The following is a 24,699-nucleotide window of genomic DNA, read 5'->3' as shown; positions in this document are numbered from 1 at the left end:
GGCTATTGCTGGGACATTTCATTATTAAGGGAGGCCGCTGCTGGTCATTTTATTAGGGAAAGGAGGCCATTGCTGGGACATTTCATTGTTAAGGGAAGCAGCTGCTGGACATTTTATTAGTGAAGGGAGGTCGCTGCTGGGACATTTCATCATTGAGGGAAGCCGCTGCTAGGACATTTCATTCAAAAGGGAGGCTGCCACTTGACATTTCATTATTAAGGGAGGCCGCTGCTCAGACAATTTCTTATTAAAGGATTACAAATAAAGCCTAATGTCAATGTACAATTTCACCTTGATTATAGAGAGGATTATAACTGGTGAATAAAATATAACTTTAAATGGATATTTATTAAAATATAAACAATAGAAATAAACTTGGTGTCTGTGTGGACTCATAGATAACACTCCTAAACAGAGTCTAAAAACTGATTAAACCTAAACCCATGAGTCCACCATATCCGCAGGGAATACATATTAAAACCAGATAATCATGATAGAATTGTAATGAAAAATCTGGTCCCTAGAGGGTATGGACTCACCAATGGGGAGGTTGTAGTGAAGGAAAGAAGCACTGTCCTTCTAGATGGGACATGCTCCACCTGTCACCCTTTTGAGATGCTATCTCACATACCTATTCACATACCTATTTACCTATTTATCTCACATCTATTTACTTGCTCATGGTTCCCCATAGATCCTCTCTCTCTCTCTCTCTATATATATATATATTTTGTCTACTGAGACAGGCTGCTGTCGGCCTTTTGATTGGCAGTGGTTCTGCCCATAGACTTACAATGTGCCTATCCGCACACTCGCGGATTCCCGGTGTGCGTTTCACCATGCGTGCCAGTTCAGTGTGATGGTGTATACGGCTATCACTGGCTCTTTTTTTAATATAAGGTGGTGAGTCGATGAGGACTTTGTTTATGGCTTGTTAGCTATGGATGTTTTTTCACTTTTATTATGTCAGTGTTCACACACATCAATGGATGATCAGTGTTCACACACATCAATGGATGATCATGATGTATGCTAAAAATATATATACACTCACCGGCCACTTTATTGGTACACCTGTCCAACTGCTCGTTAACACTTAATTTCTAATCAGCCAATCACATGGCGGCAACTCAGTGCATTTAGGCATGTAGACATGGTCAATCTCCTGCAGTTCAAACCGAGCATCAGTATGGGGAAGAAAGGTGATTTGAGTGCCTTTGAACGTGGCATGGTTGTTGGTGCCAGAAGGGCTGGTCTGAGTATTTCAGAAACTGCTGATCTACTGGGATTTTCACGCACAACCATCTCTAGGGTTTACAGAGAATGGTCCGAAAAAGAAAAAACATCCAGTGAGCGGCAGTTCTGTGGGCGGAAATGCCTTGTTGATGCCAGAGGTCAGAGGAGAATGGGCAGACTGGTTCGAGCTGATAGAAAGGCAACAGTGACTCAAATTGCCACGCGTTACAACCAAGGTAGGTAGAAGAGCATCTCTGAACGCACAGTACGTCGAACTTTGAGGCAGATGGGCTACAGCAGCAGAAGACCACACCGGGTGCCACTCCTTTCAGCTAAGAACAGGAAACTGAGGCTACAATTTGCACAAGCTCATCGAAATTGGACAGTAGAAGATTGGAAAAACGTTGCCTGGTCTGATAAGTCTCGATTTCTGCTGCGACATTCGGATGGTAGGGTCAGAATTTGGCGTCAACAACATGAAAGCATGGATCCATCCTGCCTTGTATCAACGGTTCAGGCTGGTGGTGGTGGTGTCATGGTGTGAGGAATATTTTCTTGGCACTCTTTGGGCCCCTTGGTACCAATTGAGCATCGTTGCAACGCCACAGCCTACCTGAATATTGTTGCTGACCATGTCCATCCCTGTATGACCACAATGTACCCAGCATCTGATGGCTACTTACAGCAGGATAATGCGCCATGTCATAAAGCTGGAATCATCTCAGACTGGTTTCTTGAACATGACAATGAGTTCACTGTACTCAAATGGCCTCCACAGTCACCAGATCTGAATCCAATAGAGCAATGATGGCTAACCTTTTAGAGCCGGAGTGCCCAAACTTCAACTAAAAGCAACTTATCTATTGCAAAGTGCCAGCACAGCAATTTAAGCAGTAATTTATTTCTCCTTTTTCTTTGACAATTTTCAATTGTTCAGCCTCCTAAAGACACCAACATAGTTGAAAGGAGGAGAGCAAATTTGTCTAATATTGTAGGAAGATTCTCCAGGAAGATTCTTTGAGTCCTGTCTGGTGAACTTCCTTCTGGGGTGATGGCCTGGGTGCCCACAGAGAAGGCTCAGAGTGCCGCCTCTGGCACTAGTGCCATAGGTTCGCCACCACTGCAATAGAGCATCTTTGGGATGTGGTGGAACGGGAGATTCGCATCATGGATGTGCAGCCGACAAATCTGCGGCAACTGTGTGATGCCATCATGTCAATATGGACCAAAATCTCAGAGGAATGCTTCCAGCACCTTGTTGAATCTATGCCACAAAGAATTGAGGCAGTTCTGAAGGCAAAAGGGGGTCCAACCCGTTACTAGCATGGTGTACCTAATAAAGTGGCCGGTGAGTGTATATACATATACCATGGTGAGACACATGAACATGCACTTTAATCAAATGATGAATCTGTTTGATATTTGTATTTTAGTACATTGTATGAGCATTTTGATTGTTTGAACTTTGCACATTGCTTGAACTTTGCACTTTGTTTGTATTGGTCAAAAATGATCACATTTTGTTTATATATCTGTACACAATCATGGATATTCAGCTTGAGAAAGGCTCACTGTTTTGAGCCGAAACATTGCTCTTTCACATGGAATAAATCCACTAAGGTATTTTTCACTACAATCTGGTGTGCTGCCTTTTTTCTTTTGCAGGATATACACTCACCGGCCACTTTATTAGGTACACCATGCTAGTAACGGGTTGGACCCCCTTTTGCCTTCAGAACTGCCTTAATTCTTTGTGGCATAGATTCAACAAGGTGCTGGAAGCATTCCTCAGAGATTTTGGTCCATATTGACATGATGGCATCACACAGTTGCCGCAGATTTGTCGGCTGCACATCCATGATGCAAATCTCCCGTTCCACCACATCCCAAAGATGCTCTATTGGATTGAGATCTGGTGACTGTGGAGGCCATTTGAGTACAGTGAACTCATTGTCATGTTCAAGAAACCAGTCTGAGATGATTCCAGCTTTATGACATGGCGGATTATCCTGCTGAAAGTAGCCATCAGATGTTGGGTACATTGTGGTCATAAAGGGATGGACATGGTCAGCAACAATACTCAGGTAGGCTGTGGCATTGCAACGATGCTCAATTGGTACCAAGGGGCCCAAAGAGTGCCAAGAAAATATTCCCCACACCATGACACCACCACCACCAGCCTGAACCGTTGATACAAGACACAATGGATCCATGCTTTCATGTTGTTGACGCCAAATTCTGACCCTACCATCCGAATGTCGCAGCAGAAATCGAGACTCATCAGACCAGGCAACGTTTTTCCAATTTTCTATTGTCCAATTTCGATGAGCTTGTGCAAATTGTAGCCTCAGTTTCCTGTTCTTAGCTGAAAGGAGTGGCACCCGGTGTGGTCTTCTGCTGCTGTAGCCCATCTGCCTCAAAGTTCGACGTACTGTGCGTTCAGAGATGCTCTTCTGCCTACCTTGGTTGTAACGGGTGGCTATTTGAGTCACTGTTGCCTTTCTATCAGCTCGAACCAGTCTGCCCATTCTCCTCTGACCTCTGGCATCAACAAGGCATTTCCGCCCACAGAACTGCCGCTCACTGGATGTTTTTTCTTTTTCGGACCATTCTCTGTAAACCCTAGAGATGGTTGTGCGTGAAAATCCCAGTAGATCAGCAGTTTCTGAAATACTCAGACCAGCCCTTCTGGCACCAACAACTATGCCACGTTCAAAGACACTCAAATCACCTTTCTTCCCCATACTGATGCTCGGTTTGAACTGCAGGAGATTGTCTTGACCATGTCTACATGCCTAAATGCACTGAGTTGCCGCCATGTGATTGGCTGATTAGAAATTAAGTGTTAACGAGCAGTTGGACAGGTGTACCTAATAAAGTGGCCGGTGAGTGTATAAGATATATGTAGCAGTGTCCCTGTGTCTCCAGCAGTCCTGTGTCTCCAGCATATCCAATCCTATTCCTGTCCAGTGTGCCAGCTCCGATTTCCTGACGTAAATCCTACTCTCTCCTGCATCGCTACCTTGGCTGCCACCGCAGCCAGAACGAACTGGTGGTACCCCGCCACAGCATGACCATCACGCTTTGCGCCGGGCTCTGGTGAAGACCAGGTACCACTTAGACTTCAGTCCCAGTTGTCGGCTAGTACCATCTCCCGCGGTGGTCCAGAAGGTCAACAGACTCACAGCCCTGACACAGCACACTTCCCACAGCATATATGTAGCCCAGCAAACTCTCCCCCAATATATATGTAGTATTTAGCCCAGCAAACTCTCCCACAGGATATATGTAGCCCAGCACACTCTTTCTAATATATATGTATCCCAACACACTCTCCCACAGGATATATGTAGCCCAACCCACTCTCCCACAATATATTTGTAGCCCAGTACACTTCCCCCAGTATATATGTAGCCCAGCACTCTCTCTCCCAGTATATAGGTAGCCTGACACATTCCCCCAGTATATATGTAGCCCAGCACACTCTCCCCCAGTATATATGCAGCCAATCACACTCTCCTCCAGTATATATCCAGCCCAACACACTCTCCCACAAGATATATGTTGCCCAGCGCACTTCCTCCAATATATATGTAGCCCAGCACTCTCTCCCCCAGTAAATAGGTAGTCCAGCACATTTCCCTCAGTATATAGGTAGCCCAGAACACTACGAACAGTATATATGTAGCCTAGCACAATTCCCCCAGTATATACATAGCTCAGTACAGTCTCCCCCAGTATATATGTAGCCCAGCACACTCTCCAACTTGATATATGTAGCCCAGCACACTCTCCCCCAGTATTTAAGTAGTCAAACACTCTCTCCCACAGGATATATGTAGCCCAGCACACTCTTCCCCAGTATATAAGTAGTCCAACACTCTCTCCCACAGGATATATGTAGCCCAGCACACTCTTCCCCAGTATATATGTAGCCCAGCACATTTCCCTCAGTATGTAGGTAGCCCAGCACACTACCAACAGTATATATGTAGCCTAGCACAATTCCCCCAGTATATACATAGCTCAGTACACTCTCCTTCAGTATATATGTAGCCCAGCACACTCTCCAACATGATATATGTAGCCCAGCACACTCTCCCCCAGTATATAAGTAGTCCAACACTCTCTCCCACATGATATATGTAGCCCAGCACACTCCCCAGTATATATGTAGCCCAACACACTACCCCCAGTATATATATAGTCCAGCACACTTCCACCAGTATATATGTAGCCCACTCCAACCCCAGTATATATGTAGCCCATCACACTCTCCCCTAGTTTATATGTAGCCCAGAACTCTCTCCCCCAGTATAAATGTAGCCCAGCACACTCTCCAACATGATATATGTAGCCCAGCACACTCTCTTCCAGTATATAGGTAGTCCAGCACATTTCCCTCAGTATATAGGTAGCCCAGCACACTACCAACAGTATATTTGTAGCCTAGCACAATTCCCCCAGTATATACATAGCTCAGTACACTCTCCCCCAGTATATAAGTAGTCCAACACTCTCTCCCACGGGATATATGTAGCCCAGCACACTCTTCCCCAGTATATATGTAGCCCAGCACACTCTTCCCCAGTATATAGGTAGCCCAGCACACTTCTCAGTATATATGTAGCCCAACACACTACCCCCAGTATATATATAGTCCAGCACACTTACACCAGTATATACGTAGCCCACTCCAACCCCAGTATATATGTAGCCCATCACACTCTCCCCTAGTATATATGAAGCCCAGCACTCTCTCCCCCAGTATGAATGTAGCCCAGCACACTCTCCAACATGATATATGTAGCCCAGCACGCTCTCCCCCAGTATACATGTAGCCCAACACACTCTCCCACAGGATATGTCACCCAGCACACTTCCCTTAATATTTATGTAGCCCAGCGCACTTTCCCCCAGTATATAGGTAGCCTAGCACGCTTCCCTCAGTATATATGTAACCCAGTACACTCTCCCCCAGTATATATGTAGCCCAGCACACTTTCCCAGTATATTTTTAGCTAAGCGCACTTCCTCCAGTATATATGAGCCCTACACACTTGCCCTAAGAATATATCTACCCCAGCACACTTGCCCTCAATATATATGTAGCCCAGCACATTCCCCCCAGTATATGTGTAGCCCAGCACTCTCTTCCCCAGTATATAGATAGCTCAGCACGCTTCCCACTGTATATATGTAGCCCAGCACATGCCACCAGTATATGTGTAGCCCAGCACATGCCCTCAGTCTTTATTTAGCCCAGCATAAATAAAGGGCCGTGAGCCCATAGGAGTGTATGGGGGACGTATATCGGCCGTATATACGTCCCCCATACATGTGTGTGAATGTAGCCTTCATCCACAGCATATAAAAATAAAAGCATTTTCATTAAACACATAACAATACTTTACACTGCCATGTGACTCCTCCTGCCTGCCTATGCACTAATCCTGTATACTAGTCTGGCTGATTACTGGGAGTTACGGTAAGTCTACTCCATACTCCAGTAGCCTCTGCAGTTAATTAACATATTACTAGAGTAAAGTCAGATCTACTGCAGAATCCTCATGGCCTCATGGTAGGTTTTCTTGAAGGGGGGTTCACACCTTCAGTTTTTCAGATGCAGTTTTTGAAGCCAAAAGCAGGTGTGGATCATAATATTTGAGAACATTTTATTGTGAGAAGTTGCTCCTCCTTTGTGTTCACTCCACTCCTGGTTTCGACATCGAAAATTGCATCCAAAAAATCTGAACGTGTGAATGCACCATCAAATGCCAAAATATTCTGGAAGCTCATATTAAATTCCACTTCATCTGGGGGTGGTTCCGCGTTAGGGTGTACATACATACACCCTGGGGGTTTATATAGAATAACCATTATGGAGTGATAAACTTGGGAATATTTTCGGGACCAGGAAACTGTAGTTTCTGAATTTTCAAAGTCACCATGAATTTACTGCTAAGGGGCCTACTGAAGCTCAGTCGTCCTGGGGCCTATTAAGTTTCTAGATTTTTCTGTATTTGATTTTAGTTGCTGACTAAATAACAATGATTTGTAAAATGTGTGGTAAACTGTAATATATGCTTGGATGGGAAGAGGGGGCACAAAGATTGCTTGTGTGGAGGTAATACCCACTTGTGCTGAAAAAGATTCCAATGACCCTTGTGCACCATATGTTCTTGAGTTAGGCCAGTCACAACAGAATGCATTGCAGCAGGTGTCCAGGAGGTGGCGTTCCATGCGCACAAATAATAAGGAATTAAAGCGCCATCATTAAACATGATAATATATCTGTACACACTCGCGTTTTGGGACTGCTGCGGGCTTCGGGCGCGGACTGGTGAGAAGGCAGCAATGTGCGGGCAGGTCCCTGCGCCCTTTGCCCGCGCCCCTCCTCCCCGCTCTGGGCGGTGCTGTGGTGGTAGCTGAGTGCAGTGTCGGCCGGTGCATTAGGGACACGCACCCGGGTGTCGTCCTCGTCTGGCAGTGTAATCTGGAGTTATCCCATGAGGAGAGCCATCTGCAGATCCTGAGGGGCTACACGTGAAGATGGTCACCCGAGTGTACACAACATCCTCCTCCTGCTCCACCACGGTGAGTTGTCCCTGCACCTGCTGCTGCTCCACTAGTTTCTCCTATCGTTAGTGCTTGCTATACAGTAATGGATGGGGGGGTAGACCCGTGCCTGCACATCACATTTTGGAGGTTCTATTCAGTGGAGCCCCCTCTTTATCACACATTACAGACATAAGGGTGGTAACTGCTCCCACTTTCCCTAAATAGACTTTAGCCATGACAAAAAATATTCAGATTTTACCCTTTCACTACTTCCTAAACCCTTAGCTAATTTTTACTTATACATTTTTTGAAAAAAATCCTATATCTACAGAAAAGCGATAGCAGGTTAGACCTGTCCTGCAGGCTCTGCACTAGATCAGGTTAAGTTTTCCTTATCAGGTGATATTGGTCAGGTACATGCCTAGCCCTACGACTTTCACTCTACTATACACCCCACTCCATAAGTATGCGCTTATACAGTGTATAGTGTCTGTAGTGAGGAGACACTCCTATTTCATGGTGCTACCAGAGCTGAACATGATACTTTATCATTAGAGAACTTCCATGCAAATATTTACAGCAGGATTTCCAGCTCACTACTACAGGGACGGACTGGATTGTGTTCGCTAATATAATATTTGCATTGAAATATTCTAGAAGCAAGTGTGTGATAAATAACAATAAAGATCTTTGTGTACTAACAGGTGCTGAGAAGCTTATGACGCAGAAATTGTTGCTATAATGTCAGGATGTTGATCAGAAGTATAATGTATCCGTTTTCGTGTCACAGGCTTTATTTGCTTACAGTGAAAGTGTTCTGATGGTCCTTGTACACAAGAGATCTAACACAATAGTAGCACTCATGCATAGGAAATTGGCTATTGGTAAAGGGGGGAATATCCTGGGATCAGATAATACATATAGTCTATTCTTAGGGCATATTTGTTAGGAGTGTTTGCTTACAGCTGAGATTTGTTCTAGTATGACTTAACATACAATTCCTGTTAAGCTTTATGATAGGCCATGAATATATGATTTCAGTGGTCAACTCACAGCATCCTGATAACTTTTTTTTTTTTTATAGGGGCCACATTGCTTATTGTTAACCTTTCCCTGTTTAGATGCATGCGTTCCACTTTGTAGCAGCCATGCATATTTTGGTGCAACTAGTTAAGAACTTTTTCCTATGCCAGTGGGGATGGAGAGTGGAGATGAGCGGACTTGATGTTTGGGTTTCGACATCTCCGGCCAATCACAGCCATGGTTAGTTGGAAGCAGGATCAGTTTGCCTTATTGGCTGGCTGACATTCTGGGGACATATAGATACCATGTTCCTCCAAGGTAATGGGCAATTGCGCATGTGAATCACTTTGTTACACCTTAATGTGCTACACACGCAAAACAGTCTGTTGCAATAGAGGAACACGCTGTCTTCATGATTTTTTTCCATGCACCGTTGATTTAAAAAATTAGATTGGAGACCAGCGAGTGCCGCCTCCAACGTGGTTCTCAACCTTTCTAATGCTGTGACCCCGCAATACTGTTCCTCTTGTTGCAGTGACCCCAAACCATGTACAAGAATATTGTATTCATGCCCAAAAATGCAATAAAATCGTGGCTCCCATGGCTTTAGGCGGCCCCTGTGTTTTGGTCGTACGACCACTGAAAAAGAGTAGCTCCTTGCAAGCTCCCTTTCCCTTGTTTTCGTTGTTTTTTTTTTCTCCACTACTCCTTTACTTGATTTAGCGAAGCTGAATCCATCCTGGATGATCACACTGGCTAGCTGAAGGGTGACCACTTTAACACTCTTTTATATGTTCCTAATTGAGCATACCAAGGTGAGCAAGTTTTTTGGGGGGACTTTTCTCGGATGTCTCTTTGCCATCTAGGAAGTCCCCCCCCCCCCCCCTATTTTCAGAACTGTGAATACACACCTTAAAATACCTCCTGAAACACTACACGAGGCACCGTCCTCCTTGTTTGTCCTTTTTTTTTTCTATTTGTGTTTTCTAATTAACAGCATGATAATGGTATTTGTTATCTGTAGCTGTGCTCCATGTGGGAGTGTATGATGAATAGCTTGTCATTCATGTTCACTCTGTAAGGACCTTGCCAGAATCAGAGTCATTTGCGTGCAGCCTAAGTTTTGCTAACCATTCAGAATTTTTTTCAATCTTGCGATAGTTGTGTTTTCTTTTGTATTATATTGTAAAGCTATTTTGTGCTTGATCACATAGTCAGCAGTTGCTTTGTTTTGACAAGTTTTATTTGAGTTTCTCTTTGTAGAGGTTTGCAAAGTATCCAGGTGAAATTTATCATGAAGGGTATGTACAGTTGGTTTTGTCAGAGTGTAGACAGACCTAATTTGCACCAAACTTAAATGTTGCACAATGGTTTACACTTTTTTTTTTCTGATATTTCTTACATTTCTATGAGAATCAGGTGCGTTCCCGCAATATGCAGTAATAGTACGTCAAACTATTAAAGAGTTAATAAAATCTCATCAAAAAGCTACAGACCCACTAAAATGAAGTATTTGTAAAGTGCATCTCATGTCGCAAAAAATAAGCCCTTATATGTCCAAATTGCCAAAAAAATAAAGATTATATAGCCATTATAAAGTGACAATGCATAATCTGCTCTGAGCAGTGCAGCTCCCCCCCCCCCCCGATGCCCTGGCGTGTGCCCATACAGCAGGTTACCACCACATATGGGCTATTGTTATACGCAGGAGAGATTAGGTATCAAATTTTGTGGAGCGTTTTGGTATTTTATCCACTGAGAAGTTGTACATTTTATGAAAAACACATTCATTTAGCCAAAAAAATTTAATTTAGAAATTGCATCCGATTTTGTTTCAACCCCTGTAAACCAATTAAAGAGTTAATACAACAAAAGTTGTTTTACGTACGTTGAGGGGGTGTAGTTTCTATAATGGATTAATTTATGGGGTTTTACTTTTATATAGGCCTCTCAAAGTGACTTCAAACCTGAGCAGGTCCCTCAATAGCAGGATTTTGCTTATTTTATGAAAATGTAAAAATTACACCTGACGTTCAAAGCCCCATAACATCTTACAAAAATGATAGTATGTATAAAAAACCACGGTGGCATAAAATAGACATTTGGTGAATGTTAGTTATTACGTTTTTTGGTGTTATGACCAAATTTTCACCAAATATCTGATTTTCTCATAAATAAATGCAAACCATCCAAACCACCAAAATTTTTTAACTAACATAAAGTACAATGTGTCACGAGAAAACAATTTCAAAATCACTTGTATATGTTAAAGCGTTCCGAAGTTATAACCACTTATAGTGACACAGGGCAGATTTGAAAAAATGGGCCGTGTCAGGAAGGTGAAAAGTGGCTTTGGCGTTATGGGGTTAAAATCCATGCATTAGACACAACAGGTTTGTTGTACCCTTACATTATCTGGTAATCAACCAGCACATGACAGACTATGGGAACATGTTTGATGTTGAGGTATTGTGCATCCCCTTTTTCACGTTGGTGTATGTTTTTTCTACCTATTATTTTATCTTGGTAACTCGTTATTCTTGTATAAAAATTTGAGGGTGTTTGATCAGGACAGACAGATCAACTGGCCGCTCCCAAGCCAGCCAGAGATCTCAACAAGGGATTGGATCACAGCAGGAATGGAAATTTCTGGAATTTTCCATTATGAGTATTTTATATTTCCTAGCCTTTATAAAATGTAGAATTTGTAGATGTGCACTTTTGGCGCATTTTAATATGGTTTATCTATTTCCCTTTTTGTCTTGCAGATTAAAAAGCAGCAGCAGGAACTAATACAATACCTGGAATGCCATAATATTCTTTTTGAAGTAGTGGATATCACTATGTCAGAAGAGCAGAAGCAATGGATGTACAGAAACATTCCTAAGGATAATTGGCCTGAGAATGGCAACCCTCTACCTCCGCAGATATTTAATGATGAAACTTATTGTGGGGTAAGATTTATTGGTGCTATTCAATAACTATTACCCCACTAATGATGGGAGGAAAATGTTTGTTTGTTTGTTTGGGGCCCGACTGCTGCAACTCCCAGTGATCAAGGGTACTAAGTCCACAAGTACCCTGAAGTGCCCTGTATCGCTTAAGCGCTAGTTGCTTACCAGTTCTGAGTATAATCAGGGGACTTGCAGTTTCCATTCTTATGATCGCAGGTTCTAGCATCTAAGTGCTATAAGAGGAAAACCCCTATAATTCAAACAATAATTGTACAAATTCATAATAATACTATTACAACAGATAGTAAAAATAGAAAATGGAGAAGGAGTAATCATGTCTTTCTGAGTATTCAGGACTCGGATCCAAAGAGCTCCCAGTGGAAAACACTGCCATCTGTAAAACATGATGTAAATGCAAACAGACATGTTCATATTACACACAACAAAAGTCACAAACTGCTGAAACCAAATATACACATATTTCCTATCTCCTATTCAGCTTACATGGATTCAGGTGTATGGGGGACCTAAAAAAGACCACTGTCAGCTGAACAGGCTATTAACACATTGCCAGCATTTTGGTCATCTAAAAAATAAAAATAAATAAATTGTCCCCCTTCTCTCTTGCTGGCCATACAAGTTTGTGCAAGATTGCTTGGGTGTTCGAGAACTAATGTTACATAAATATAGTAGAAAAAAAATCTCAACACTTAACACTTAAAGCTTGAGTCTCTTTTACTAAATGAGAATCTGTAGGTGCAGTAATGGCATAAATTAACCCCTTAACACCTATGCTAGTTTTCATCTCAATGACCAGACTCGATTTTTCGAATCTGCCCTGTCACAATAATTGGTTATAACTTCGGAACACTTTAACATATCCCGGTGATTTTGAGAATGTTTTCTCGTGACACATTGTACTTCGGTTAGTTGCAAAATTTAAGTGATAAGTTTTGCGTTTCGGTCTGAAAAAAAGTGAACATTTGGCAAAAGTTTGTAAAAATTCTTCATTTTCCAAGTTTGAAATGTTCTGCTTTCCAGACAGGAAGTAAAACTACCCAAAAAGCTTGATAATTAACATTTACGTAATGTCTGCTTCATGTCGAGATGATATTTTATGCATCCTCTCACTTCTCTAGGATGTTATGAGGCGCAGAACTTTAGGTGCGATTTTTCTCATTTTCATGAAAATCCCCAAAACTCACATTTTGAGGGACAACTCAGCTTCCAAGTGACTTTGAAAGGCCTAAATAACAGTAAAACCCCATAAATACCCCACTATAAAAACTACACCCCTCAACATATGTAAAATAACTTCTGTTAAGTCTATTAACCCTTTAAGTGTTTCACATGGGTTAAAACAATATGGACCTGGGATTTGGAAACTTTAGAATAGTTTTTGAAAATAATAATTCATTTAGGCCAAAACTGACAGTTTTTAAATTTAAATGATGGAACGCTCTGCAACATTTAATGCCCAATTTTTCCTGAGTGTACTGATACCCCTATGTGGTGGTTAACTGCTGTATGTGGTAAACTGTTATATGAAAGCAGCGCCATTCACAACAGATTTGTATTGTCACATTGTGCAGGCTATAAATTTTAATTTTTTTGGTAATGCGAACATATGAGGCTTAATATTTGCGGGATGAGATACAATGTATAGATAATTAATTTTGGGGGTCTAAAGATTATTCATGAGATTTTATCAACTATTTCAAGGGGAACACAAACAAAATCATTTAATTTTTATTATGGAGATATCTCATTTATATAGTTTTTCTTAACTTTGCTCCATTTTACTGAGCAAAACCAATATTGGAGGAAATCACTTTTTTTTTCTATAGACTACTTTTCAATAAGGTTGAGGGGTTTTTTTTGTGAAAAGAGTTGTTCTTTTCAGTCGTATCATATTAGGGAACGTAACATTTTTTTATCACTTTTTAGAACATTTTTTGTGATGGTGTTTGATGAAAAATTATATATTACAGGGAAGTTTTTTTTTTTTTTTTTTTTTTTTACGGCATTCACTGAGCGGGTTCAATATTGATTTAGATTTATTGCACAAATTAATACAGACGCGGTGATACCAAATATACTCGAGTATAAACCAACCCGAGTATAAGGCGAGACCCCTAATTTTACCACCAAAACTGGGAAAAACTACTGACTCCAGTATAAGCCGAGGGTGGGAAATGCATTGGTCAAACCCCCCATTAGTATACAGCCGGCCAGCCCCCAGTAGTATACAGCCGGCCAGCCCCCAGTAGTATACAGCCGGCCAGCCCCCAGTAGTATACAGCCGGCCAGCCCCCAGTAGTATACAGCCGGCCAGCCCCCAGTAGTAAACAGCCGGCCAGCCCCTAGTAGTATACAGCCGGCCAGCCCCCAGTAGTATACAGCCGGCCAGCCCCCAGTAGTATACAGCCGGCCAGCCCCCAGTAGTATACAGCCGGCCAGCCCCCAGTAGTATACAGCCGGCCAGCCCCCAGTAGTATACAGCCGGCCAGCCCCCAGTAGTATACAGCCGGCCAGCCCCCAGTAGTATACAGCCGGCCAGCCCCCAGTAGTATACAGCCGGCCAGCCCCCAGTAGTATACAGCCGGCCAGCCCCCAGTAGTATACAGCACGGCCAGCCCCCAGTAGTATACAGCCGGCCAGCCCCCAGTAGTATACAGCCGGCCAGCCCCCAGTAGTATACAGCCGGCCAGCCCCCAGTAGTATACAGCACAGCCTGCCCCCAGTAGTATACAGCCGGCCAGCCCCCAGTAGTATACAGCCGGCCAGCCACCACGGCCCTTAAAAAAATAAACTTAAATACTCACCCTCCGATGTCAGCGCGGCTCCCCGATGTCGGCGCGGCTTACCGATGTCAGCGCATCCTGTCTTCTTTCTTCTCCACGGCTCTTCTCTCTTCCGGCATGGACGCGGCCATGTTTTCTTCTAGCAGGCGCATACTATGACGCGGCCGCTGCTGACATCATAGTATGCGCCTGCTAGAAGAAAACATGGCCGCGTCCATGACAGAAGAAAGAAGAAGAGCCGCGGAGAAGAAAGAAGACAGGACGCGCTGACATCGGGGAGCCGTGCTGACATCGGAGGGTGAGTATTTAAGTTTATTTTTTTAAGTGGGTAATTTTTTTTTGGTAATAGACTCGTGTATAAGCCAAGGGGACGTTTTTCAGCACATTTTTTGTGCTGAAAAACTCGGCTTATACACGAGTATATACAGTATGTACTTTTTTTTTTGTGTTTTATATACTTTATTTGCACTTTGGGACGTTTTATTTATTTAACTATTATAAAATGACTTAATTATTTTTTATTTTTTTTTTACATTTTCCACCTTTTGGCTTGAACAAGTGTTAATCTGATCGCTTCTTCAACCCTTTACATTGCAATACACTTGTATTGCAGTGTACAGTGAAAGTAACTGCATTCTCAGTTACATACAGCCGGGTCCAGCTAGGAGGCGGAACCCGGCGGGGTGAGAAGCCAGCAGCCTCGCGGCACCCGCCGGTGGGGACACTTCCACGCCACGGTCAAGAATAACCACGGCGTGTAAGAGGTTAAACACCCGGGATCAGAGTTTTTCCAATTCCGGGTATTAGTGCCGGGTCTAGGCTTTGATATCACAGCCCGACACAGGCACCAGACTGACCCGATGTCCCTATATCTTTTACTGACTAAAAGAATCACCCTTAATCACCGTTGTAAAAAGAATAAGAAATTAGACCTTTAATAGAATTTTCTCTCAATATCCTGTTTAGTGCCCCAATAGAGCCCACCTCTATAGGCTCCACCCTAGTCTGTGCGTCAAATGCATTGCGAAGCTGTAAATACTGGTACAACCACGAGTGTGGCAGTTGACATTCTGCTTGTATTTTTGATGTTTTTAAAGTTTTTACATTGGCTCGTGTAAATGAAAATCTTTTTTTGAAAAAAACTAGCTTTGGCCCCTAAATTTTTATTTTAGGAATGGGTTAAAGAATTAAACGCACCCCATAGTTTATTACCCAGTTTCTCCTAAAAGCAGTAATATCCCACACATGATCACAAACTACTGTATGTGCAACACGTCGGGGCAGGGAAGGAGCGTCTATTAGCGGATTTTGCTGGAACAAATTTAAGGCACTGTGTCGCATTGGCTGAGCCCCTAATATAGTAGGGCAGTAAAAACCTCTAAAGAGTTGACCAATTATAAAACCTAGACCGCTCAAGCATTGCAGTAACACTATATTTGGGGCGCAATACCCTGTTGTTTAACCTATTATTATTTTTTTTTTGTGGTGGGGTTGAAAAAGAAAATCTATTCAGTAATTGATTCTTACGGGTTTCTTTGTGTTTTATACAACAAATGACATAGATATCATGTTACTTATGTTCTATGGGTCAGTATGGTTACGGTGATATTCCATTTATGTAGATTTTAAGTTTGACTTGTTCTACAAAATAAAAACCCATTTGGAGAGAAAAATCCCTTGATTTTGAATTGCCGTCTACTAAGCGGCATAAAATGTTTGACCACGGCGCCTAAAGGGTTAAACAGCCAGGATTGCGACTATGGCGATCCTGGCTGCTCGGGCAGAGCCTTAGCTGTCACTTACGGCCGGCCTTGTGCACAGATCGCACAGGCTCTGCATTTGAGCCTATGCGGTTCATATGACGTTGGGGAACATCATGGTGGCGCTAATAGAAGCTCAGAATGACGTTCCCCCAACCTCATAGTGGCTTAAGGGGTTAATATTATAAAAATACACCATGCACTCAAGGCATTGAGCCTAATGATGAATGGTGGTCATCATGCTCTATGTTTATCTGTAGCAGATATTTTCTACACAATGTGCACTGAAAAGATTAGAGACCATAATGATTTGTAGAGAACAAAAGTTGCTTCTCTCATGGTTATTTTCTTAGTAAATTCTTGTATTTTTATTAGGGCAGTAGAGTGGAGATTCATCTGTATAGATTCTTGTGCTTGTTAGCAGGGTAAGATTAAGGCTGCCATGGTCCCTGGGCTGTATGAGTATTATAGCCCTTAAAAGTCTGGAACTTACTTCCTACATATGGTACTAGAATCAAGGTTCTTGGGGTAGAATAGGCAGCCCTTTTGTCTGCTTTCTATCTGCAGTTTTAGGAACCTTGGATGACTTTCAAAGGTCTCTTATGTGAATGTGTATTGAGAGCAGGAACTGATATACAAGGATTTCATGAGTGAATGCCTTCTCAGTAGCCAGTGGCCGTGGATTCCCTTGAAGACTTGGACCCCAGGTTACCGCCCAAATCGCCTGTATTATAATCCACTACTTCTTGTTAGCATAAGTACAATGTATTCTTGTTTGCCCTAGGCCTTTTGCACATGAACATGTTTAAGGTCCATTGTTTGAGCTAGAAAAAAAATGAGTTTTGGGGCCCAGGTAATCTGTTTGTTCATGGGGCCATGGAAACCACAGCATGAGCCCACGGAAATAAATGGGGACATGTGTTATCCATTGAGACAATAGCTACTGTAGAACATGTCCCAATACAGCATTAATGTTCAAGAGGTCTTGGTAACATAATTGGCCCAAAACCTACACCAAGAGATCCTTATGTTCCCTTTAATATGTACTTGAGATTCTATGAATCTGTACAGATCTTGATTTGCTAACATCTTCTTCCAACATATGCTATGACCAAATCTTCAATCATAAGCTTGAAATTACTTCAGAAGAATTTGTTCCTGTCAAGCATTCTACAATATATTTAAATATATTAAATATATTAATACTTAGGAGTGTACCTAATGGTTTTAAGTGTGTGCTACTTAAAGATTTATTAGGATCCATTCGAATATTCTGTTTAATGCCACTTGATAATATGTTGTAACAAGTTTTTTTTTTGTATAAATGCTAACTAGAGCTGTTTTATCTTTGACCGGGGTTAATATTCTGGTGTTGAAATATCCTTGACAGGACATTAATGTCTCTTATTAAACCATTCTGTGTACAGTTTCGTCTGTCTGTTTAACCTATTCACACTGATGGACACATGAAGTGACTCAGAGACCCCAAAATACTCTGCAATGGGCTCCTTCTTTGGGCCCATGTGTATATTTTAAACTGGAAGATGAATGTTTTCCCAGAAAGGTTCAGTAAGAGAATATTTTTCTTGCATGTATTAACAGTGATCTGTTAAAGGAAACCTACCACCACAAATCTACCTATAAAGGTAGATCGGGTGGTAGGTGGATCAATGGGACGTGAGGATGGCCCTTTTAAGGGCTAATCCTCACATCCCCGCACTTTTTTTGGAACTTTTATCAAAGTTTTATGCTAATTTACTTATGCGGCTACTGGGGCGTGGAGTAGCCGCATCTGAGGTTACACGAGGCGGCTACTCCACTCCCCCGTAGCTGCGCGCCCTCGTCCGACGATCCTGCAGTCTGCGCATGCGCAGAACAGCAGGCCTGCGCCTGCGTGGTCACTGCTCTGAAGCCGGGGCTGCACAGGCGCGGGCCTGCTGTTCTGCGCATGCGCAGACTGCAGGATCGTCGGACGAGGGCGCGCAGCTACAAGCAGCTGCGCGCCGAAGATGGTGAGTAGGAGGAGAAAATAGGCTACCGGGGCGTGGAGTAGCCGCCTCGTGTAACCTAAGATGCGGCTACTCCACACCCCAGTAGCCGCATAAGTAAATTTGCATAAAAGTCTAATAAAAGTTACTAAAAAAGTGCGGGGACGTGAGGATTAGCCCTTAAAAAGGCTATCCTCACGTCCCATTGATCCACCTACCACCCGATCTACCTTTATAGGTAGATTTGTGGTGGTAGGTTCCCTTTAATCCATGTTTATATATGCTGGGCATTTCATTCTGTGTGTGCGATCACAGCTCTGCCCAACTGTAAGTTCCATGGAACTGACTGCTTGTCTGATAAATTCTATAAACGTGGTCAAAGCTGTAACTTGCCCTCCCTGCCCCAGTGAATTTGATTAAGGTGACCCTTTTACCAAAAATCCTATATGTCTTATTGGGGAGGTACTGTGCCATGTAAAAGTATTTAGCCCCCTTGAACTTTTCTACCTTTGCCACATTTCAAGCTTTATAAAGATATAAAATTGTAATTTTAAGTTTGACACAATTGTAAAGTGGAACGAAAATTAATGGATATTTTAAACTTTTGTAAAAAATAAACTGGAAAGTGGGCAAGCAATATTATTCAGCCCCTCTACTTTCAGTGCAAAAAACTTGCTCCAGTTCAGTGAGGATCTATGAATGATCCAATGTTGTCCTAAATGACTGATCATGATAAATATAATCCACCTGTGTGTAATCAAGTCTCCCTGACTTCAAATTATATTTTTGGGCTGCCCAATTGTCCCATTTCCCTGGATGTTTAGAAAGTCCGCGTACCATGGAGTTTCTTAAAGGCCCCCTACTTCTCCCTCTTCCCTTTCCCTGAGCACCTTCTATGTGGGGGTGATGGGAGAACTAGAGTAACATCCCCCTTTGTTTCCCCAACTTCTCCTGTTTATGGACAAGTGTACCCTCACACTACTACACCCTGGGCTTTGACAAGTTCACCCCCTTGTGGAATAAACCAGCTCTTCCTGAACTCTCCTCAGTGCCTAGTGGGGAAAGTTGGAGAGCCATGGGGGTGCTGTATATGGGAAATATCTGTGAGTATGGTGTGCTTCGCTCCTTCCAGCAGCTGAAAGACTGCTACCTTCATTTACCTCCAACTCCGTCATGCTGTTAATGTCCTTTTAGAGGACCACTGCGGTATAGGCGGGGGATGAGGGCTATACAAAGTACAGTCTACCCACATTGAACATACACCGGTTCTGGCATGCAGGGCGGATGAGCTGGACTTGCTGACAGATGAGGAGTGAACTATTGCCCTATCTACACCTAAATTGGTCTCCCACTGCCTCAGGGATAGAATATCAAAAGTATATGTAATCCATTGTGCATATCTCACTACTGCTTTCTGGACCTATGTCCCAAATTTTCCAGCAGTTCAGGTACCTTCTTCCATCTGTTGTGGTCTTGTCCTTTGGTCAGGGGATTTTGGGAGCAGGTTTTGAAATTTCCATTTTAATAGATGGTAGTGATAAGTGTATAACAACTGGATGTTGGTGTGGTGAGTGTTTTAATTGAGTTATTATGTTTTGACCCTTTGTTGTTTGTACTTTTATCCTTGACCGCATTGATGCATAATCTGCTTTATGCCCTTCCATATCTACCCATGTTGTGGGCATTTATTCTTGTATTATGGAGGAGAAAATTTTTCGGTCTATGAACATCTATTTGTATCTATGTTTTCTTTCTTGAGGCTTAATTCACACTGCCTGTTGCACAAATTGTCTCCACAATTGCTTTTAACAAAGTTTATTGTCACAGCACATGGTTCAGCAGGGAACTGAAGTGACTATGCAACTTTTTGTCTTTGCACAATTTTGCACCAGCAGTAGTTCAATCTGTACTACAGAATATTAAAGTGGCAGAAATAGTACTGTGCAACTTTTTAGCAGTTAAAACTTGTAGAAAAAACCTCAATGTGTCTTTTTTAGCCTTTTTTTCCTTCTTTTTTTACTCAAAAAAAACCTAGCAAAAGCAATGATGAGTAACCCCCATAGAACTGTCCCAAGGAGCTGGCCTACTAATAAATAACCCCCAAAGTGTCTAATGACTTTAAATGAATCATCAAGGGAAATATATTCTTAGCAAGGAAAGAGTTAATCTTCAAAACATATTTTTTGGAATTTCATTATCAGCAAAAATGTATTAACCCCTTAGTGGACATTTCAAAAATTATGAAAATGTTAAGTAGACATACAGGAAATGTTATTCAGCAACTTTTTTAGATGGTTAATCTATCTGCCTGAAAAGACCATGATTTCGAAAATGGCACATTTTTCAAAAAAATTCATAATTTTTTCTCTTTTTTTTTTTTTTTGTAAATAAATGCAAAACTTATCGGCCAACATTTGCCACTAAAATGAAGTACAACATGTGAGAAAAAAAAAAAAAACTAAAATAAGTAACAGTTATTTAAAAAAGTAACAGTGTTCAAAAGTTATAACCATATAAAGCAACGCAAGTCAGAATCCAAAAAATGGGGCTAAGCCTTAAGCTATAAACTGGCTACGTCCTTAAGGGGTTAAGGGTAAACACCGTAACAAACACAGTTTACAAAATTGCTTTTGTTTACAACTGGTCTATATAAGTAACATTCCTCACTAAACAAATCGCACTTCATGGTACACACACAAGGGAAAGTAGGAAAGGGATAGATAGGGGAGGATAGTCTTACATATATTTAAATATTGCTCTGGCATGACTAGTTGCCCTTCGCAATTTACAGCAGAACTTGGTATGCTTTTGAATTTTTTTAATAATTGAACGTAAAGCTTAGCCAAAATTTACCACTAAAATGAAGTACAAAATGTGATGAAAAAAAACATCTTAAAATTGCTTTGATAAGTGTTCAAAAGTTATAACCATATAAGGTCATAACCATAAGCAAGTCAATACAGAAAATGGGTCTGAGCCTTAAGCAACAAACTAGATGCATGCTATAAATGCTATCCTAATTTAAAGTTTTGCACATATTTAGTTTGGTATTAATCTTATTGATTCCATGAATTTATATACTTAGATAACAAAGATACATGATTTTTATATAGTAGTGTAACTTTGATCAGTAACTCATGATGTTCCATTTAAAATTCTGGAAATGTGTTTAATAAAATACAGAAATCTCATATTCTATATCAGCTTCAACCATTTTTCTTATTTTATCCACAGGATTATAATGCCTTTTTTGAAGCCAAGGAAAGTAATTCAGTTTCTCTGTTTCTACGGATAAAGCCAATGTAAAAAGAAATGGTGGTGCGTATTTTATATTTGTTTGTTTGATCTTATTTGGTTTCCTAAAAAAGAATGTAAAAAAGGGAGTTTTTAACAAATACCCTAATCAATTTGTGACCAGTAGGTATTATAACAATGATATTATGGTGCAGAGTAATCAAGGCATTCAGTCCCCCTCAACCCCATGCCTTGCACAAATTACAATAACTCTGAATGGTTTATCCCTTTCCCTGGTAGAGGTTTTAGGACTTTTTGCACCTTTGGAAGCCAGGAGAATTTTCACATTTTTCACTCGTTCTGTACTTCATTGCCTTGAATGGGACTTCCGGCCATGTTTAAAAGATGAGCCCATTCTACATGTCCACATCACAGAGCATCTAACGGACACTTGTGGTCTCCCAACTGCGATATTTATGCTACAAATGACTTCATCAAAAGGAACTTGAACTATCACTGTTTGTATAATGGAAGCCAAGCCAATATTTATCAGTCATCCACAATTTGTTTTGAAATATATGCTACACACAGTAAACCTCACTATGCCACCAAAAATCTATATCTTTTGATGGTACATGGCAAGCCATATCATACCATCAGGAAGGTAATTTTTACTTGATGACAGCTTGTGTCATGCATCTGAACAATTCCACTCCTTTTTAATTGTTTTATTAACATTACCTGGTTCCTTGCCAGCATTGTGTGGCGAGTCCTGGAGGGAGGGGCAGTTTAAACAGCACACATCATATCCTCCCCTACTCCTCACTCATCTCCCTCCCTTAGCCTCTCCCCTGCTTCCTCCCCTTTAAGTCAGATAAACACTGCAAGCAAATCTTATTTGAACTGTCTTTTTCCCCAGGACTCGCCACATGCAGCTGGCAAGGAGCCAGGTACTGATAGAGAAACATTTAAAAGCAGTGAAATTATTCAGATGAATTACAAAGACCTTTTTCAAATCATCATACCAGAGGCTATTGGAACCTGTCATCATGTAAAAATGACCTTCCTGATACCAGGTTTCCTTTTAACCCCTTAGGGACGTGGCCCTTTTTCGTTTTTACATTTTCATTTTTCACTCCCCACTTTCAAAAATCTGTAACTTCTTTATTTTTCCTTGTAAAGAGCTCTGTTTGGGCTTGTTTTTGCGTAACAAATTGAACTTCATAGTGATGGTATTTATTATTTCATGTCGTGTACTGGAAAACTGGAAAAAAATTCAGAATGCAGTGAAAATGATGAAAAACGCATTTGCACCGTTTTCTTGTGGGCTTGGATTTTACAGCTTTCACTTTGCGCCCCAAATCACATGTCTATTTTATTCTTTGGTTCGGTACGATCACGAGGATACCAAATTTGTACAGGTTTTAAATTGCATTTAAAAATTCATTTAAAAAAATTAAAACCTTCTGTACAAAAAAAAAAATCCTTCATTTTGCCATGTTCTGGCACTAATAACTTTTTCATACCTGTACAGAGCTGTGGGTGATGTCATTTTTTGCAACTTTTGATGACGTTTTTAATGCTTTTATTTTTAGGACTGTATGGGCTTTTGATAACATTTTATAGAATTTTTTTTATATTTTTCAAAATGGCAAAAAAGTGGCATTTTCGACTTTGGGCGATAATTTCCGTTACGGGGTTAAACGCTGGGAAAAATCGCTAATATATTTTGATCGGACATTTTGGGACGCGATGATACCTAATGTGTTTATGATTTTTACTGTTTATTTATATTTATATCAGTTCTAGGGAAAGGGGGGTGATTTTAAACTTTTTTACTTTTTTTACAATTTTTGTTCAATTTTAAAAAAAAATTTTTTTACCATTATTTTAGATCCTCCAGGGTAATTTAACCCTGCAGGGTCCGATTGCTAATACTATATACTGCAATATTACTGTATTGCAGTTTATACTTATTTTACAATGCTGGCTATGCTAGCCCTATGCTGGCTGTTAGAAATCATTGCACCTGGCAAGCCTACGAGTCTCAATGAGACTCTAGGCTGCTAGCACCGACCGCAGCAGTGACAGGTGGGTGTTGGCTGTTTTATACAGCCATTACCCGCTGTGTATGGAGAGAGCTCAGCTCGTGAGCTCTCTCCATAAACCCCTTGTGGCACGAGGCCGATATAGTTCGTCCTCGGTCGGAAAGGTGTTAAAGAGTAAATAAATGGTATTTCAAATATTATTTTTAATGAATAGTTCAGGTTAATATATGGAACTATATATGAAGGTTACTTTTTATTTGACTTATCAAAAACTAATATAATTTTATTAGATGGGTAATGCATTTGTCTCCAGTTATCAGTCCTTCCCTTGTAGAACCACATATCAGATCTTTCTGCAGTGATAAGCAGATTAGTGCTCATCTTCTTTTGCTTTTCTGAAAAATTAATACACCTGTTGGTTATCATCATAGAATAAATAATCTATGCATATAAGAGGAGGTTATAACATGGCCCTTATTAACCCTGTAGCTTTCTTGATCTACAAGATTTGAAACTCCTAGTTACTTAAAGGGGTATTCCGGGAATATGAACGTCTGACACAAAAACCCTTAATGATATAAATAAATGAATACAACAATACTCAATGTCATTAGTTACAAAACGGAGCTAAAATAATATGATTTTATGATTTACAAAATTTATGGCCTCTCTAAACTAGGTGGAGTTATCACTAAGATGGCCGCCACTGGAAACTACAAGTTCCATGATCCTTTAGTTCTCAGTAACTCCTCCTACCACTTATGCTCTGCTAACAGTGATGATGTAACAGGTTTTCTTGCTCTGTTACCATAGTAATGATGTGTAACTGCCATCACCACAACACTGATCATAATGGATGCACTGCAACCAACCGACTACAGCCAAACGTAGTGGTGATCACATGACCCTGCCCAGGCAGGTACAGGACATGTGATGTGGACATGTGACCAGCGGCCATGTTCTTTTCTGCGACGGACCGCGCGGAGGAAATTAACGGACTGATTAAAGGGCCGGTAGCATTTTAATTCTCCATCACAGTCTATGTCATCAGCATTTTCTGTTAAGGGGAGCAAAATTTTAAATAACAACTA

At 41.3% G+C, this 24,699-nt stretch overlaps 1 protein-coding gene across 1 annotated transcript in view; it reads left to right on the top strand.

The window, feature by feature from the left end:
- Positions 1 to 7,522: 7,522 nt before the first annotated feature.
- Positions 7,523 to 24,699, top strand: part of SH3BGRL2 (SH3 domain binding glutamate rich protein like 2) — a 28,711-nt gene continuing 11,534 nt past the window's right edge. The window contains exons 1-3 of the mRNA XM_072142074.1: positions 7,523 to 7,833; positions 11,589 to 11,774; positions 21,561 to 21,644. Of these exons, the coding sequence (XP_071998175.1) occupies positions 7,789 to 7,833; positions 11,589 to 11,774; positions 21,561 to 21,632 (303 nt within the window). The 5' untranslated portion in view covers positions 7,523 to 7,788 and the 3' untranslated portion in view covers positions 21,633 to 21,644. The remainder of the gene's footprint in view (positions 7,834 to 11,588; positions 11,775 to 21,560; positions 21,645 to 24,699) is intronic.

This window comes from Engystomops pustulosus, chromosome 3 (assembly GCF_040894005.1).
Source record: "Engystomops pustulosus chromosome 3, aEngPut4.maternal, whole genome shotgun sequence".
Taxonomy (NCBI): Eukaryota; Metazoa; Chordata; class Amphibia; order Anura; family Leptodactylidae; genus Engystomops; species Engystomops pustulosus.
Note: the sequence above shows the minus strand (reverse complement) of the source record. Positions and strands in the feature narration are given on the sequence as shown.